At 35.8% G+C, this 18,058-nt stretch overlaps 1 protein-coding gene across 1 annotated transcript in view; it reads left to right on the forward strand.

Annotated features, from left to right (window-relative positions):
• Window positions 1–373: 373 nt before the first annotated feature.
• LOC129728287 (estradiol 17-beta-dehydrogenase 11) overlaps window positions 374–18,058 on the forward strand; it is a 30,272-nt gene continuing 12,587 nt past the window's right edge. The window contains exon 1 of the mRNA XM_055686719.1: window positions 374–964. Within this exon, the coding sequence (XP_055542694.1) occupies window positions 809–964 (156 nt within the window). The 5' untranslated portion in view covers window positions 374–808. The remainder of the gene's footprint in view (window positions 965–18,058) is intronic.

An 18,058-nucleotide genomic window follows, 5' to 3' on the forward strand; every position in this document is an offset into this window, starting at 1 on the left:
ACTAATTTATGTCTAATCTGAACGACGAACATTAATAATACGGTATAGTAGTCAAAATATTAAAAAAATGGTAATGTAAAATGTGAGGATCAGATTAAACGATGAGAATTAACTTAGTTTGGTACAATTGATCAAGAGCTTTAAAACTATCAATACAACAGATTTTCAAACATTTAGTTTGATGATTTAATATTTTTAACTGCTGTAGTCGATACACGTTTTCGGTAGATTTGATTTTAATTCTTGCAGACCAACCGAACAGTCGACCACTAACCACGTGTGCGCAGCGCTTCAAACACAAGCCCCCAACTGTGGCTCCATTGTAAACCCGCCATCCGCACGATGGAGTGAATCGAGCGCTGCTCGTAGCTCTGACTTGATCATTCAACCAGTTCGCACTTACCTCTTCTAGCGATCGGTCGATTCGCTTACTCGATGTGCTGCCGGCGAACGGAGACTTTTACGAAGAAAGTCGGCGCGACGCGCACTCTATAACTGTTTCGCGTTCCGAATCCGTACGAGTGCTGCTTTCTCTGTTGTTGTTGTTGTTGATTCAACCATCACGACGACAGTGGAAAGGTGCTGTTGTTAGAGCAAGTAGCAAAAAAAAAAGAAAGTGGTTAACCCGTTGAATGTGTTTATCTTTTACCCACGGGTTTCGCAGAGCCTAGTTTGGGAAACTACTTCCATTGGGTGATAAAAGTGCATCAAATTTGAATCTCCGGCAAAAGTGAAAAGTATCTGCAGCAGTTGAGCTGAAGCATTTGAACCATTTCTCTGCACAGCCAAACCGACAAGGAAGTAAAAAATGGCACTCCAGATGACCGACATGCTTTACGAGAATCCGTTGGATCATTTCCTGACACTGATCGTGGATTTTGTCATTTTCTTTTTCAAATCAATCTACTACACGTTGGAAACGTGTGTGTTGGCCTGTATACCGTACCGGTTTAGGAAGCTTAAGGTAAATTTCCGCAGCAGTCAAACATTTGATGAATAAAACAGTACAGACTAAAATCTATTTCCCACCGCTTTGCGTGACAGTGAGTAGTGACTTTTTGTCATTGAGTTCCTCATTTTCAAGCCAAAGTACACGTTTCCTGTGTTGCCGTCGTAGAAGTCACCCATGATTTGCGCGAAGCAACTGGATAGAAACAGTTCACCGTCTGTTTGATAATGATTCTCAAATACCCATCTTCGTCGGAGATTATGGTATTCATCTCAATTCAAACGAATACATATTTCACGAATATGGCCATTGCGTTGCAACGTTGCGTTTGCTTCGTAGGAAAAATATCCGTCGCGCGTTCGCTAGAATGTTACATTGAAGACTGTTGCCTTAAAATTATCATATTTGATTACCGGAAGTTGGAAACTTCTCAGTTACACGAGCTTTAATCTCTCGATTTTCCCACGGGTTATAGCGTATGACATAACTCGACAACTCAACCTTCTGATCCCTTTTCAAAATCATGCAAGATGTGTTCAACTTTTTAATTATTTAGAACGGTAGAAAAAATAAAAATATCTTCCATTTTGTATAGTAGCTTAGATCAATTGTGTTTGTGGTTTACAAGAAAAGGCTATCATAGCTAACTCGTGAACGTCTGTTTTTTTTTTATTCAAACGACAGTATCTACTTTTTTGAGACCTGAAAAACAATACTTGTATCGAAAATTGATGCAATTCACCTCTTTATTACAGTATCGCAAAATCCTAAGAGAGCAAGATCGCGCCAAATAACCTATGGTCGAATATCGACCATTTTTGATTTGAATGAAACTTTGCACACGTATTTGGCTTAGCAAACTGAGCGTTTTTCACAGATGGAGAGATTTTTTACACCCATGAGTTACATTCTAAAAGGGCGTATGCCTTTTGGCATAGGTTTTATTCGAAGCATTGTAGCCCAGAAACCGTTGGTTGTATGGAAAAATCGTCTGAGAATGAGTTGTAGGGAATTAAAAATGCACCATAAAAAAATATACACTGTACAAAAAAAATTTCTTTTGTCAAAAAAAATTAAAATAAACAATAAATTTCAATTTAAAAAAAAAGAGTTGAGTTTTTTTTTATTTTTTTTTTTAAGAAACTTGACGTTAATAGGCAACTTTCAAAAAAAAGTCCAGGATGGAGAAATGAAAAATAATTTTTTATGGCAGATTAATTTTTTTATAAAAATTCCAATTTAAACATTTTTCAAAATATTTGCATTCTGATGATTTTAAAAGATTCAGAGAGTCATTTTAAATCAAAAAGCTCTTGGTAGTAAACATTCTAAAGGCATCGGTTTTCGAGTTATTTTAAATTTAAGCTCGAAAAATTATTAATATTTCGGCAAATACACGATTTTCTTAATTTGTCCATGGTTTTCCAGCAAAAACCATACGTTCATTGGATGCTTGATCAAAAATATACAATTCATTCTTTGACAACAAAACGATTGGATAAATAACTCAAGCGCTAAACCTTAGCTTACCTACACGTTCCCCCTAATAATAACTGTTTGTAAAGTACGCAACCAATAACGACTGGGTTACCTATAATATCTGTTTTCGTATATAAATACGATTGCACTACTCCAGATGTGTTAGTAACAGTTTGCATTTTGTGAAGATGAATAAAGTGAAAATGGAATACACCAAGCCCAAATGCTGTAAACCTTATTATCGTATCCTGATTATCGGTGCTCATCAAGCTTACGCAAATTAAACGAAAACGTTATTGCAAAATTAAAAATATTGAACAGTCAAGCTTATTTCAATACGTCTTTATCAATTTGTGATTTGTGTAGTTATTGGAATGATAGTCAAGCCACCATTCATCCCTTCGTTGTTTACTATTTAGAATCTGGAACACTTAAGAATATCAGCTTCATCATAATATCGGAAGTTCTCCATCATGATACTGTTGTGGTTCAGGTGTTCATTGCCAAATTAATGAGTTTTTTGAAAGCAACAATAGAGTTGAAAAAAGCGATATTAATGTCTGATGGAGCTGCCACACAATATAAAAATAGTAAAAACTTTGTAAGTTCAAAACAAAATATAACGTCGATGCAGAGTGGCATTTTTTTGCGACTTCTCATGGTAAAGGCCCATGCGATGCAATTGGTGGCATATTAAAACGAAAGGCAGGAAATGCAAGTTTAGCTAAAGAACATGAACATCCCATTACAAGCACAAAAGAATTGTATGATTGGTCTAATCAGAAAAGTAATAAAAACTCATCAAAAATGTCAGTTTTTTTTTCCTTGTAGGAGCCTATGACCACTGCTACCATGAGTTAGATATATTGTGGTATACTCCGCGTTACTTTATATGCACTGTCAGTTCATTCCATCACTATGGGTATCAGTGATAGCCGCCCCCAGACTTTGCATTTCACCCCAAGAAGGTATGGCTTCTTTGATGAAGTTCCTTACCTTTGTTAGTTCAGCAGCCCATATCTCGTTAGGCGTAAGGACAGCTTTTCCAAGAATACGCAGTCTTCGCTGAGTCAATGCGCTGCATTGGCATAGTAAGTGTTCCGAGGTTTCTACTTCAGAATTACAGAAACGACATATGTCATCTGTCAGTTTACCCATTTTTTTAAGGTGATACCTACTCGGACAGTGTCCAGTCAGTAGGCCAGTTAACGTACTCAGATCAGCTTTATTCATACTGAGTAGGTTCCGTGTGATTCTATTGCATGGCGTAATGAATAGTTTAGATTGTCTTGCTTTGGAGTAAGCCCTCCAGTTGGCATCAATCATCATTGATTCCCAGCCTCTGAGCTCAGATTTCAAACAGGATGAAGACACCCCACAGAATGGTTCCGGCCCGATGAATGCAGTTGAAGAACCAATTCTTGCTAAGAGATCGGCTTTTTAATTTCCTTCTATACCACAGTGACCAGGCACCCAGTATAGATTAACAACGTTTGTTGCAGTTAGTTGTCGTAGGGATTGAATACAATCCCATACCAACTTCGACTGACATGTGTATGCTTTTAATGCATTGAGGGCTGCTTGACTATCTGAGAAAATACAGATAATGGCATAGGGGTAAACAGGGTAAGACCACCCAGCGGGGTAAGACCGCCCCCCGTAGTTTTACCACCAAGTTATATAATAATTGAAAAATTTCTTTAACATGTCTATTACAGTATAATTACATAACATTTTGCACCCCTTTTTTTTATAGTGCGCGAACAGTCACAGAAATAATCAGAAAAAACCTTTAAGCTGGCAACCAGTCAATGCGCTATTGTTTTGCGGCAACGGGACTTAAGGTTTTTCTGTCTAAAAATTTTTTGTTTTATTCGTGAATATACGTTTAACCGCTTGCCTGAATCTGTCTTCTTTCGGAAATGTCGAAGGCCGTGAGTGATCTTGTAATTTTGATTACTTTTTCGATGGAATATGAAAATGTTCCACTGGGGGTAACGTCGCCCACTATACATGGGGTAAAACTGCCACGTGTACAACTGCTTGTTATTTTACTTCAAAACCCAAATGCCTCGACACTACAAAGGGAATATATGCAGGATCAGTAAAGCAATTTCAAGCCACATAAGACATCGATGTTAATCGACCACTTTCGATTTGGTTGAAGCTTTTTTAGCAATATTTTTTTAACGCGATTAATTTTTGAAAAAAGTAAACTTGTGTAAAATGGTATTAATGAACAAAAATAATTTTAGAGCCAGGACGGTTTGTTTGATCGATATGACGTCTCCAGCAGAGTTGAAAATAGCAGTTTTTATACTTCCGAAAAAAGTATACAGTGTAAAAAAATTCAAAGAAAAGATATAAAAATAGAATTAAATTTTTTTTAAATTTATTTTAAAAAAATCATGTTTTTGCCTGCAAAAACTGCAAAAGGTAAGCTAAAATTTGATGGTTGTTATATCATGGAGTAATAGAAATATTAACAGCTCAAATTTTGCGAAGAATTTTTTTGGGCGGTTTGTTTGATGTATAGAATTGTTGGTAATTTTGTTCCTCAAAAAAAAAACATAAAAAAATTGAAAATATGAAAATATTTTCAAATTTATAATTATTAGAATTTCTCCTTACATAATAAGTCTTCAAAAAAAATCATACAGACAGGATTACTGAGTTTCTATTTTTAGCTTAAAGACAGGTTTATTATAAATTGAATATTTTGAAAAACCCCAATTCTGGAAAATCTATTTATTTTGAAAACCACAAAAAGTTACCTAAACATTGATTTGAACTTGGATAATCGAAAAAAAACAAAAAAGTTAAAACTTAGAAAAAAAAATTTTTCGGATTTTTCACAGTGTATATTTTATTAAAATAGAAAAAAAATACCATCTACAACTTTGTCAAAGACATTATACCGAGAAAATCAACCGCTTTGGCCCTAAAAATATTTGTTATCCTCAAAAAATAGTAGGCGATCTTACCCCACTGGTGGGCGGGTTTACCCCGCATGAAAAAGATCTGCACATTTTCAATGAATTTTTAAAATTGAAAAAAAGGCTGGAAAATAAACAAAAATATTTCAGTTCTTATATTTTAAATGCGGGTATTGAATAGAAGAACCTCTTAGCGAAGAAAAAATGAAATTGGAGCCGCAACTTTTTTTTCTATAAACAGAAATGCTTAAGGGGGCGGTCTTACCCCGCTTATCCCTACTTATATTTTCTAGCTAAGCAAATATTTGTGCATGTTAAAAAAGCATTTATTTCAGCTCGAAAAACAGTAGGCCACTGTCCCATTGGAAATGATACATTGATTCCTGGTCCAGTGACCCCAGCGCCTGTAGATTCGCCCATTTTAGAGCCATCTGTATAAAAAATGACTGATCCTGGACGAACTTTAGGACCTCCTTTTTCCCATTCGCTGCGATTGGATTCGATCACTTTGAAAGGAACACTGAAGTTAGTCCTAGAGTCCATCCAATCTTCATTCATGGTTACTAAGGTGTTCAGTTGGAAATTCTTGAGGATTTGTAAATGTTTCTTCAAATCCCCTTCCTGAAAAATTTTAACACGTTTGAGACTAAGAGCACCTTTTTCGGCTTCAAGTTGTACATATTGATGCAAGGGTAGAAGATATAAAAGTGCTTCTAAGGCTTTGGATGGTGCAAAAAAAGTCAGTTAGTTGGGTATCATATGAAGAATATGAACAAGGAGTAACAGAATGGAGCAATATTTTCAAAAAATCTATAATAATAGCTGCCACACAAAAGTATTACTCTTTTGCTCCGATTTCAGAAAATAAGATACAAACGAAGCTGTTTTCAAAAGATGACGAATTATTTACTTATGATGTATATAAAATATATGGTGAAACTAGTTCTGTAAAGTATCTATGTCATAAAAAAATATGTTCCTAAGATAATAAAACTCGAAAATAAATATTTGATTCTTATATATATTTATATCACTTAGAACGTTTAACTCTTTTCTTGAGAACCGTTCTCCCAATCGTTTTGCTGTCAAAGAATGAATTGTATATTTTTGATCAAGCATTCCAATGAGCGTATGGTTTTTGCTGGAGAACCATGGAAAAATTAAGAAAAACGTGTATTTTCCTAAATAATTATAAGTTTTCGAGCTTAAATTAGAAATAACTCAAAAACCAATTCAGAATGTTTACTACCAAGAGCTTTTTGATTCAAAATGACTCTCTGCATCTTTTAAAATCATCACTATACAAATATTTTGAAAAATGTTTGAATTAGAATTTTCATAAAAAAATCAATCTGCCATAAAAAAAAATATTTTCCATTTCTCCATCCTGGACTTTTTTTTAAAAGTTGCGTATCAACGACAAATTTCTTAAAAAAAAAATAAAAAAAAATTCAACTCTTTTTTTTTTAAATTGAAATTTAATGTTTATTTTTGATTTTTTCTGGTCAAAAAAAAAATTTTTTTTTGGATATTTTTTTTATGATCCATTTTCGATTCGCTATAACTCATTCTCAGACAGTTTTTCTATACAACCAACGGTTTCTGGGCTACAATGCTTCGAATAAAACCTATGCCCAAAGGCATACGCCCTTTTAGAATGTAACTCATGGGTGTAAAAAATCTCTCCATCTGTGAAAAATGCTCAGTTTGCTAAACCAAATACGTGTGCAAAGTTTCATTCAAATCAAAAATGGTCGATTAAATTTTCGCGTATTTCCAGGCGATTTGAAATTATTTTGCTCAAGACAAAGTGATGCTTAGGTAACAGACACCAAAAACGTTACAAATAAAGTTTGCGACAAAAGCTGAAGTTTTGAAAATATTGTAGTTCTATATTGACTGTTGTGACTTATAATTTAGGTATTTTGGCATGAAGTCTTTCTTAAAAAATTTGAACAGACGTATCTCTATTGACCACAATAGAGATAGTAGAGAAAATTCTGTTTCAATTTTATAATCAAGACTGCATGCCGGTACACCAAAAAGTTTTGAAAGCACTCGCAAAAATGACATGAAATTCTATCTGCGGAATATTGTATGTAAAATTTCGAAACCAAACAACATATCAAACGATATGGTCTTTTGGGTCTCAAATTCTTCGAAACGGCAAAAATGGTTTGTATCATAAATGTCGTAGGGTTATTGTTATTAAAGTTTAGTTTATATTTTTCCTTGAAAGGCCAACAAATTCAGCATCGCTCAAAATTTACAGTTTATCAAAAATTCAAAGTTTTGAAACAGGCTGATGGTTATGACAGAAAGTGCCACTCTAAGGGCCAAACAGAACAACGTGTCTAAATTTTGAAGTAGAATACTTCTCTCAGGAAGCTCGGCTACATAGGGATGTGAAATGAAAATCTAAAACTGATAAAAGTGAAAAATATGTCCAATTTCAATTGCTAATATATCGGTTAGTATTGGATGGATTTCCTTCGTTCTTGCAGCAATAGATTGAAAAATCTTCTAAGATTCTTCCCAAAATAAGATAATTGTAATTTTATTATTTAAACTATTGTACCATTGAAAACAGTCAAGCCTTGTCAAAACAAAAAATTCGACCTCTGATTGGTCGTTATATGATTACTTCCCAAGCACGGTCGACAGAATCATATACCTTGCAATTTGAAATATGCTATTTGGCCTATATAAGAGCCTGTTTCAGCTAAAGCCGCTCATTCCCGATCTTCCTCGTGAAGATCATCAAGAAATATCTGTCGAATAGATCATTTCAGGTCTTCCTTAACAACATTCCCTCTGATACGTTTAACACAGATGCTGGGGTTCCACAGGGTAGCCTTCTTGGTCCCATTCTGTTCAACATATTTACCTCAGATGCTCTTTCCCTTCCGGGTCGTGGCATCCTGCCTATGTTTGCAGACGACACTGCCATTATCTACAAAGGTCGAGTGATTAGAGCTTTGACGCGTATACTACAAGAGAATCTGGATGTTTTGTCAACTATTTCAACAGCTGGAAGATCAGCGTCAATGCAGCTAAGACCCAGGCTATTATATTCCCGCATTCAAAATCAATTCGACTTGTTCCGCCTGCCAATGTGAAAATCCATGCGGAGTCTGTTTTAGAAAATTCACAACACTTCATTAACAAGGATGTAACGTCTTGAAGAAGACGGTTATTGCTTGACATCACAGCAGAATTTCAACCTTCATACTCATGTCTACCATTGGCAATATCAAACACGCAACAATCTGCTTCCATGCGACCCGGGGACGGGAACATTTTCTTCTTCCAAGCCGCGCAACACGACACAATACATGTTATTTTGTTGTCTTAATAAGAGCTCTATCGGTCCGGCTCGACAGAATGTCCACAAGAGATCGTTTTTGTACATCAGTGTTACGAAACTGAGAAAATCTGTAGGAACTGAAAAAGGCGGGGCCAGAATGAATGAGATGTATTTTTCATACATTAGTATTACGACATACGAAATAAATTTTTTCGAACGTTGTAGAATGGTATAACTGGAAATAATTAAGTCACACCTATTTTTCCAGTTATATCATTCCACAACGTTCAAAAAATTTACGTTCGTTTATTTACTAGAAAAAATGAATCCCGGAAGAAAATGATCCCGGATTGAGCTCAGAACCGCCGAAAAGTGCTTCTAAAAGCCAGAAGAGGCCAAAAAAGAAAATAATCCCAAATTGAGTTCAGAACCGCCGAAAAGTGCTTCTAAAGACCAAAAAAGGCCTAAATAGAAAATGATCCCGGATTGAGCTCAGAACCGCCGAAAAGTGCTTCTAATGGCCAGAAAGTGTCATAATAGGAAATGATCCCAGATTGAGTTCAGAACCGCCAAAAAATGTTTCTAAGAGCCAGATTCGATTTCGATTGAAAACAGTACAAATTTTGATTCAATCACAGAAGAATGTATGGATTTCGAATCAAGAGCTGAAAAATATTTACAAGAATTAAACACAATTAAGAACAGTTTTATAATCCTGTGTTTGTAACTATTTATGAAATAAAGAACAAAACATTGCCAGAAACTATCATGAAAAATGTACTGTGATTACATGATTTTATTTGATCAATTAATATTCTGCTTAAGTGTACGAATTTGGGGTCCGCACAGTATTATCCTAATAGAAATTCTAGACTATTTTTAAAGAATAATCTTTTGAAGAAAACCAGCAATTCTTTATGCTATTAGTAGGAAATGCTTCAAAGATTCAGAATGAAATTCCGAAAATGTTTTCCAAACACCTTTTTTTGTTTGGTCACATTGGCTTGCTGGTGTTGAAACGTTACACGTTGTATAAAATAAAAATTTTGCCTTATTTCGACAAAAATTGTTGCAATTGCTCAACTACCGCGATAAGTTTCTTTTATAGTCATTAGTATACCAATTAAGCTAGTTGTAAGTTTATTATTTTAAGACAAATAGGTTTAAATCTTTACGAATGATTACCCTAAATTCCGAGAAGAAACAAAAATTAACAATAAATATATGTAATGATCTTGAAAAGTCATCATTTGTGTCTGGCCGTACATTAGAATTAGCTTATAATTTATTATAAGCTACTTATGTTAAAAACAAAACACCCTAGTAAAAGGGACAATAATTAAATAGAAATTTGGGATTTTAAGCATCCTAATATAGTGTGCATACCGAATTGAAAACTTTTCGTAAAACTTTCCTTAAATTGTTATGCGAATTTATGTAATAACTGCAACTGTTTCCGCCCTGTCAGACAAAAAGCACCGAAGACGAGTTTACCCAAAACCAAATCAGCTTCAAGTTATTCAACTGCATCGTGGGATGAAGCATTTTTACGAATAACAATGTCTCTTAGGCCGCTAACAGCCGAGCATGCAGAGCATTCAACTGACATGAAAACCGGCGAACCGGTAAGCGTTGACTGGCTAAGGTATAGGAGTCCCCCACAGAGGCAAGTTGTATTCAACCGTTGTAGCAGACGCTTGGTTGTTCAGAGGCCGTTCGGTAAACTTAAATAATTGCCGTAGCATTTGCATTGCTACCATTCAGACAGTACTGGTACCGGCGTGAGTACAATACATACATAGCTGATGTAACATTGCAGAACGATGCCAACTATTGTAATTATTTAGTTGATGTAAATATTATATCCGAAATAGTAAAATCACTTTTCGCAACTAATTTATGTTGAAAGATTTTTTATTACTTAATTTAACATAGAGCACTCGTATATGACGTAATTCAGGAAGAAAAACGCTTTACTTAATTGGAAATGCTAATTGGCAGGGAGAAATTATAAATTCACAGCGTTACGGAGAAATTTGGGATACAAACGAGTGTTTCGCTTTAGAAAAGTGCAACGATCCGAACGCGCGCTACCGATTTTTATTTTCTGAATTCGTTTGACGGTTAACGAACCCGTAATTGGCACCTTTCAGAGTAACCGGTTCGGGTGAATCATTTCCAATCTCACTTCGTCACACATCTACGGTCGGTTTTAACACATTTTCATAGACAACGACACCCAACAGATGATATTTCGTGTATCATACAATGGTTGTAACTGGTCAAAATTACGATTGTGTAACATTGTAAAAGCGTAAAGCAATAAAAGAGTATTAAACCATAATACTCACCAAAAGCAAAACCTATTATGGAAAAGCATAACAAGCAATCAAATATGTGGACATTACGAACTTATTTTAGACTGCGCGTTATCTTGCCACAGCATTTAGAAAACACCTGAAAGCAATTACAGAACTCGCTGCAAGATCGTTTTGCATACATTATAAAGCCAAAACGGATGTTAGCACAGCAATTACATTCAATCACAGTCTGTTAAGCTTAGCAGGTTGCATTAATGTTCGATCATCATAATTTCCTGGTATGTTAGAGCATATAAAAATACGCAATACTGCATACTAAAATGATTGCAGCATATTTTTTAGTGGATAGTTTCGTTGTCGTAGGAAAACATATTCTTCATAAAGCATATTTAACAAACATACAAGTATTTGTTGTTTCTTGAGAACTTTTCGCAACATTCAAGGAGCCAACTTCAACGTCCTAACCTACGAAGGGTTAGCAAACACACAAACATAATCTAGCGTAAGTCGTGAGCCAGTCAAACGGATGGCCATTGATTTGCTATGCAAATCCAACGATTCATAATCAACGAGACTCGTCAAATGTCCGATCAAATCAATATTTATACAGCCTACATTGGTCAATTACCGAAGGGTAGCCGCGAAGAGCGCATCAGTGTGGAGTGACAACGCCCAGCTCGGAATCTGTGCCAGCGAGTTGTTTGCCTTTGGGTTCGCACGGTGATGTTTCTCGAGGAGGCCACATTCGTGCGCTCAGGTGTTAAAATGATGATGAAACAGATATGTTGTATATTTTGGGAAGTATGCTTGAAACTCACTGAGACGATAATAGGTTAAAACTAATATTTGCTAGTGTTGAGCATGAAGATTTACAGTTAGGTTCTTATCGTTAATTGAGGTTTCAGTTACCTATTATTAAAATATCAAAATTTAACTGATATGAAATCATTGATTGAAAAGGGCTTCGTTTGAACAAGGTGTCCAGCAAACATTTGAAGCTGATACAAGTTGGCTAAAGGTCAAAAGTCAACATAAAAACTTATCAAGCAACACCTTGGACGGATGTTTGTACACCAGCTTGTTTGGAATTCATATTGTATTTGCAAAACGTTTCCAGAAAGGTATATCTATGTTTTCCTGTGGTAAAACCCTCTTCGTTCCGCCTGACCTGTTCCATGAAATTGCACTATGGACAGTGACCTGTTCGACTCTGTACTTACTATTGAAAAGAAAAACCTTCAATTAAATGTTTCTATCGAGCAGTTTCGAATGCGCTTCGCAATTAATTGATTTGATATCCGATTGATATCCGTTACACCCTGTTTCTCTTCATTTTGATAAATCAAAGGGAGCGCCAAAATGATTGAAAACCGAGCACGCGTTCCTAAGTGGCGTAACAAGGTGCATACGAAAGTATATATTGAATTTTTGTACAACATATGAAACTCGGCCGAACAAATTCAAACCGTCACTATGATTAATAATGTAGACCTTGGCGGTTTGCAAATGCAGAGCTTTGGAGAAACTATCAAACTTTCAAATTAAATAGCTTATCAATTCGTTTGCGCAATAACCGCAAAATAGTAGAGAATTCGAGAACTTTTGAATTTGATAATGCTTGAGAAAACCGTCCTTTCGTGTAGTGTTTATCGAAAAAATAATTTCCGAAGAGTAAGTAAAAAAAAATATTAACCTGATTACAATTGTAGATTCGCCCGGCATAATGATTGCACCGATCCTATCAACGATGGCAGTGGTGTAGAAAACAATTTGCCTCGACTGTGATGGCCAACGCTGTTTTTTACCGGCAGCGGCATGCATCGGCGTGCTATCAATTACCGCTTTTAATTACAATATGGCAAAATAAGTGCTTTCAGGGTAAGATTTTTTGACGTAGGACTCTGTCTTTGAGGAAGGTCTATAGGGGTGTAATATAAAAATCTAAAAACCAAACCAAGGATGGCATCGTGTCCAATTTCTAGTGCTTATCACTCGATCAGTTTTCAACGAATTTCCTTCGTTCTTGCAGCAATCGATTGGAAAATTAGCTGCGCATTCGTACAAATGGAAATAATGGTTATTTGGTTATGTGAACTATTCTTCTATTGAAAATGGCCAAACCTTGTTGAAATGCAGATTTCGAACAAATGGCGCTTGGCTGCAACATTTTTATTCTATCCAAGTTTTCCCTAGTATGACCGATAGAACCAGATTTTTGATTAATTAGGTATCTGAGCGCTATGTAAGAGCCTGCTTCGGCTCAAACAAATTTTCCTACTACCGGACTATGCGACGAACGGTCACATCTTAATAGCAACAGCAGACTTCCTGTTCCTGGCAGTGTTAGCGAGCACTTGGGGAGCAATATAAAAGTCTGCTTTTGGCTCAAACAAACAATTTTACTAACGAATTACTACTTATATATTGCAAATCGGCATCCGAAGCCATTTTGAAATTCACAGAAACTTTCAGTTTCTGGAAAACAGTCAGAATTGCCACATACGAGTATTTCTGGAACTGAGATGTTATCCAGGGGCCGTAAATCTACCCTTGACGTCATTTTGACCATATTTTTCCAAATAGTTATTTTATTAGTGATGGATAAAAGTTATGGAACAAATATGATGACACAAGTTAGTCTATCGTAATTTTAGCTTCTCTCATTCTATCATTCAAACAATTATCTGTACTTCCAGGGAGCCACAAAGCTTGGGTCAAAACTTTGTTTTCCATCAGCCATCTTTGATTCCGATTCGACTCGTTATATAACGTTTCATCCTGTTATATAATAACGTATTGATCCTCAGAGCAGTTGGCTTTTACCCAGGGAAGCACTTGGTTCTTCTAAATAATAATATACACTACGATATTGATTTTAACGACAGCATTAATGGAAACAGACGGCATTTTTAAACCATTGGACACCGCGACAAAACATCATGGAACCCACGGAATGTTTGATTGGAGCTTAAATATAACTTTCCCGGGAATATCCGCAAAATTTCTTCTCACTAGCTCAGGTTAATCACGGAGGTGCAACTACGATATTTGCGGTAGTCAATGCTCATATTCGAAAGAGTCACTCGTAGCTCATTTACCGGCTCCGTGCAAACCGCGAATCTCCACTTTGCGGGTTCCGCTGTTTGGGACCATCCTGTAGTGACTTATTGAGCATAGCATAGCATAGCATAGCATAGCATAGCATAGCATAGCATAGCATAGCATAGCATAGCATATTTGATCGCCCGTGTGTTGCCCGCGATTGACCAGAATCGACTGAAATTGCACAAAGAACCGTCAAAATGGTGCCTAGGAGTAGCAAGCCAGTTTCAGTGTACAATTCCTGGTGATCTTTCTTTTCACTGGTCAATAACGTAGCTGGCCACGCCCAATGCAGATCAATAGAGGAAGGGATATCGGCAGTGTTAGTTTAATACTTTTTGCTACTAGAGACCGAGGAATCCTCTGTATCATCCCCAGGTATCAAAGGAAGGAATTAGTGTTAGTGGAAAGGAATTGATCTGGATCCATCGAGGTTGATGGTGCGATCTTATCTACACAAATTCGCGCAAGATATGATTACTTCTCGGTCTCTGGGCACCCGGCCACCAGGAGACGATATAAAAACAACCATGCCACGATAGCTGTGTCGGCATACAGGATAATCGAAGTTACTAGCTATCATCGGCAACATACCAATCGTCAACGGTCCAAATTCGCGTTTCATCCCGTGAACTTTTTAAATTTAATTAGAAACGAATGAAGTTCGTAAAACGCAACAACCGCACGTCGAACGCAAACTCTTATTCAAAACCCGAATACAAGAGACATGAACTCAATAGGTCAATTAAAAAAAATGCGAACATTTAGAAAACATTTGTCCAAAAGCTAGAGAAATCGTAAATTAGCAAAATGAAGGACACGAATATATCTTTCTCAATTACACTCGCGACAAATAAATGTTCAAACACAATTAAACTAAGTACATATAAGCGAAGAGGATTAACAAACTAACAGATTTACAGATTTGGTTTATCCCCCTTCTATTTCATGGGCAGCCTTATTGGCTAGTTCGTCTACCCGCCAATCACAAAACAAACAAAAGACTTGCGAAATATAACGATACTTATCCTGCCCAGAGCGGTCCTGTGATTCACTCCTTCACTATTCTACATAACAGGGCAATCGAAACTTCCCGATTTCACTAATTAAACTATTTTATTTCGCGGGAAACAGGCTTTATGACTAGAATTTTTCATAAAGGCAGTACGCGCACAGCACTTAGTTGGCCTTGTTGCCAGCTCTATTACCCCATCCTGTAGTGACTTATTGATGCTATAAACTGTGTCCAAATGACATCCTATTACCCTGGGAACCTTCCTTAGGCCCTTTTGGGCGAGCAGCAAACTCGTAATAGCTTCTTTGACGTTCATTTTTTTAAATTTTCTATAAAATAATTCCGATGTTCTGATGCAACACTTTTAAGTAAACGTAACTATATACACTTTTAACAGAAATGAGTTACACAAATTAACCAAATATTAAAGTTTAAACCTTTTAGCATTTTTCCTGCCGTACCCTCTAAATGTTATTGTAATATATCCCAGTCAATTGCTATACGTGTCCCCTTGCAAAGTACAATGACCACTTTTGAGTGATCAGGTACCTACACCGACACACTCCCAGTCAGGTAAAATATGGTTTATGAAGCCAATTACCTTCCCAGGATTCAAAGACCAAATCTCTTTGGGCTGTAAACAGTCCCCGCCAAAAAACCTTGATCTGCGTTTAAATATTGCACCACAACTGCACAGCAGATGTTCCGATGTCTCGCTTTCCATATTACAAAAACGACATATATCATCATGAATCCGGCCTTTAAATGATATCTACTCGGACAGTGCCCCGTTACTAGGCCGACGTTCGTACAGAGAGCTCTTTTGTTAAGCTCTAAGAGCTTTTTTGAATTACTTGCGTTTGGTGTTATAAATCTTTTAGATTGGGAACACTTTTTGACATACAACCAATTGGTTATCACCTTTTGTTCCTTCCCCTATTCCCTCAAGCTTGACATAGTGCTAACATTAGAAATAATGCAACATCTACGAGCCAACAATAAAAAACTACAGAAAATAATGGTTCCCGAGAAAAAAAAACTTTTAATGATATGAAACGATTTAAGTCATTATCTTTACACGCTGGTGTGCGTCGCAGTAGTTTTTCACTCGTAAATGTAAAACGACCGTCGGCTTTCGCACACATAACATATAGTAGAATATCATTTGCACATCGAAAAGATGCACTCTGTCATTTGTGTAGTGATGTTATGTTGTTTTTTTTTCAAAATCACACTATTTTTGAAAGGGATTTATATAAAAAAGGTTTTGATGATAACAAATATTTACAGACTCAGAATAGTTTGTTTGACACAGTTGTGAACAATAATTTGTCTTTGTTAGAAATAGTTAGAAATAATTAAAAAAAAATACACATTAATTATCATTATTCGAGGATAAAAAATTTGCTTTAGTTTTTAAGTCATCAGATATAATTGGCGCCGTTAAACATTAAATTGTATTTGTGCCGTGTCAAATAAATGTTATGTGAAGAAAAAAAAAATTATCATTATTGGCTCATTTTTCTAAAAACTTTTATTATGAAAACTACAAACAGTTAGCCAAGCATTGATGGTTGTCTGATCATGAAGAAACGAGGAAAAAGTTAAAATTAAAAACAAATCTATATAAGCCCTTTTTTAAAAACTAGTGTGATGAAAAAAATAATACTAATAGCACAAAATGAGATCTTAAGCCTATAGGAACATCTCTGCAAAATTTAAACCAGATCAAAAATGGTCTATTGAAATATGCTGCAAATTGCACAGTGCAATTTCTAGAATTTACTTTATTGCAGTTTTTGCAATATTCTAGAGAAAACTTTCTTCTGTGGTTGTAACATATGAGAAAACGCTTATTTTCATGTTATTAAAATTAAGGTGACCAACATTTTCGATGAAATCAGAAAGCTAACTTCCTTATCTTTACATAAAGAGATGAGGATTGTCAAACAATGTCATAGCTCTAGTAATTATTCAGCTTTCCACGAGCGGTGATGGCCGACAGTGCACGCAGCCCATTTTGACGTTTTCTATAGGTCAGGTAATTTTCAATCGCAGTAACAGAGTATAAAATAAAACAACGTCGTAACATGGCATAGCAACTTCAACAAACGTTAACGTTTTCTGTAGGTCAGGTAACTTTCAATCGATGTACGGGGTAAAACACAGAACAAAAATTGCAACGTAGCATAGCAACTTTAATAAACAGTTTTGTTCATTTTGATCCGCACATGCATAAGACGAAATTTAAATAACAAACGCCCATTGAGACTTTTCAAGACAACCTCAAACGGCTTGGCATTCTTGGTGTCGTGAACAAGACGATCACGACCCTTTATTGCGTCGGCAAATAAACGGCATTCGCCTCTACGGCCTATTTGATAGGTAACTTTAACGTCAGAAACAAACGTTGAAAGTTCCTTTTTGAAAAACTTAAATTCAGAAGAAATAGTTACCACAATAGGTGGATTTCTTTTAAAAGAATTTACATTTTGTATAGTTTCATTGGTAATACCTTCCATTTCACCGGCTGCTTGCTCAGGCAAAATATCAAATACGTTTTCGCTGCAGACACTCGAATTGTCCGAGAGAGAATGCTCTCTCTTCCTCCAAAAATTATTGCAATCCTCAATTGCTACGATAAGCTCTTTTTATAGCCAATGAGATAGCTATTAAGTTAGTTGTAAGCTGCCCATAAACGCATAAGAGTTACACTGCCAAAAACGTACAACTGAGTAAAACGCAGTAGACGCAGGTAAACCATAGCATTTTTTCCTTCCTATGGATTCAATCAAAGAAACAAAAATTTAAAATAAGCATTCATCCGAGGTAAATATATTTGTGCAGAATACTTTTTTATGCAATAAGGTTATTGTTGTTCCGATCAGTACACTTTATTTAGTCTTTTAATGAAAGTTACCATGATTTTCTGCTAATTGGTTTTAGATC

This window comes from Wyeomyia smithii, chromosome 3 (genome assembly GCF_029784165.1).
Source record: "Wyeomyia smithii strain HCP4-BCI-WySm-NY-G18 chromosome 3, ASM2978416v1, whole genome shotgun sequence".
Classification (NCBI taxonomy): Eukaryota; Metazoa; Arthropoda; class Insecta; order Diptera; family Culicidae; genus Wyeomyia; species Wyeomyia smithii.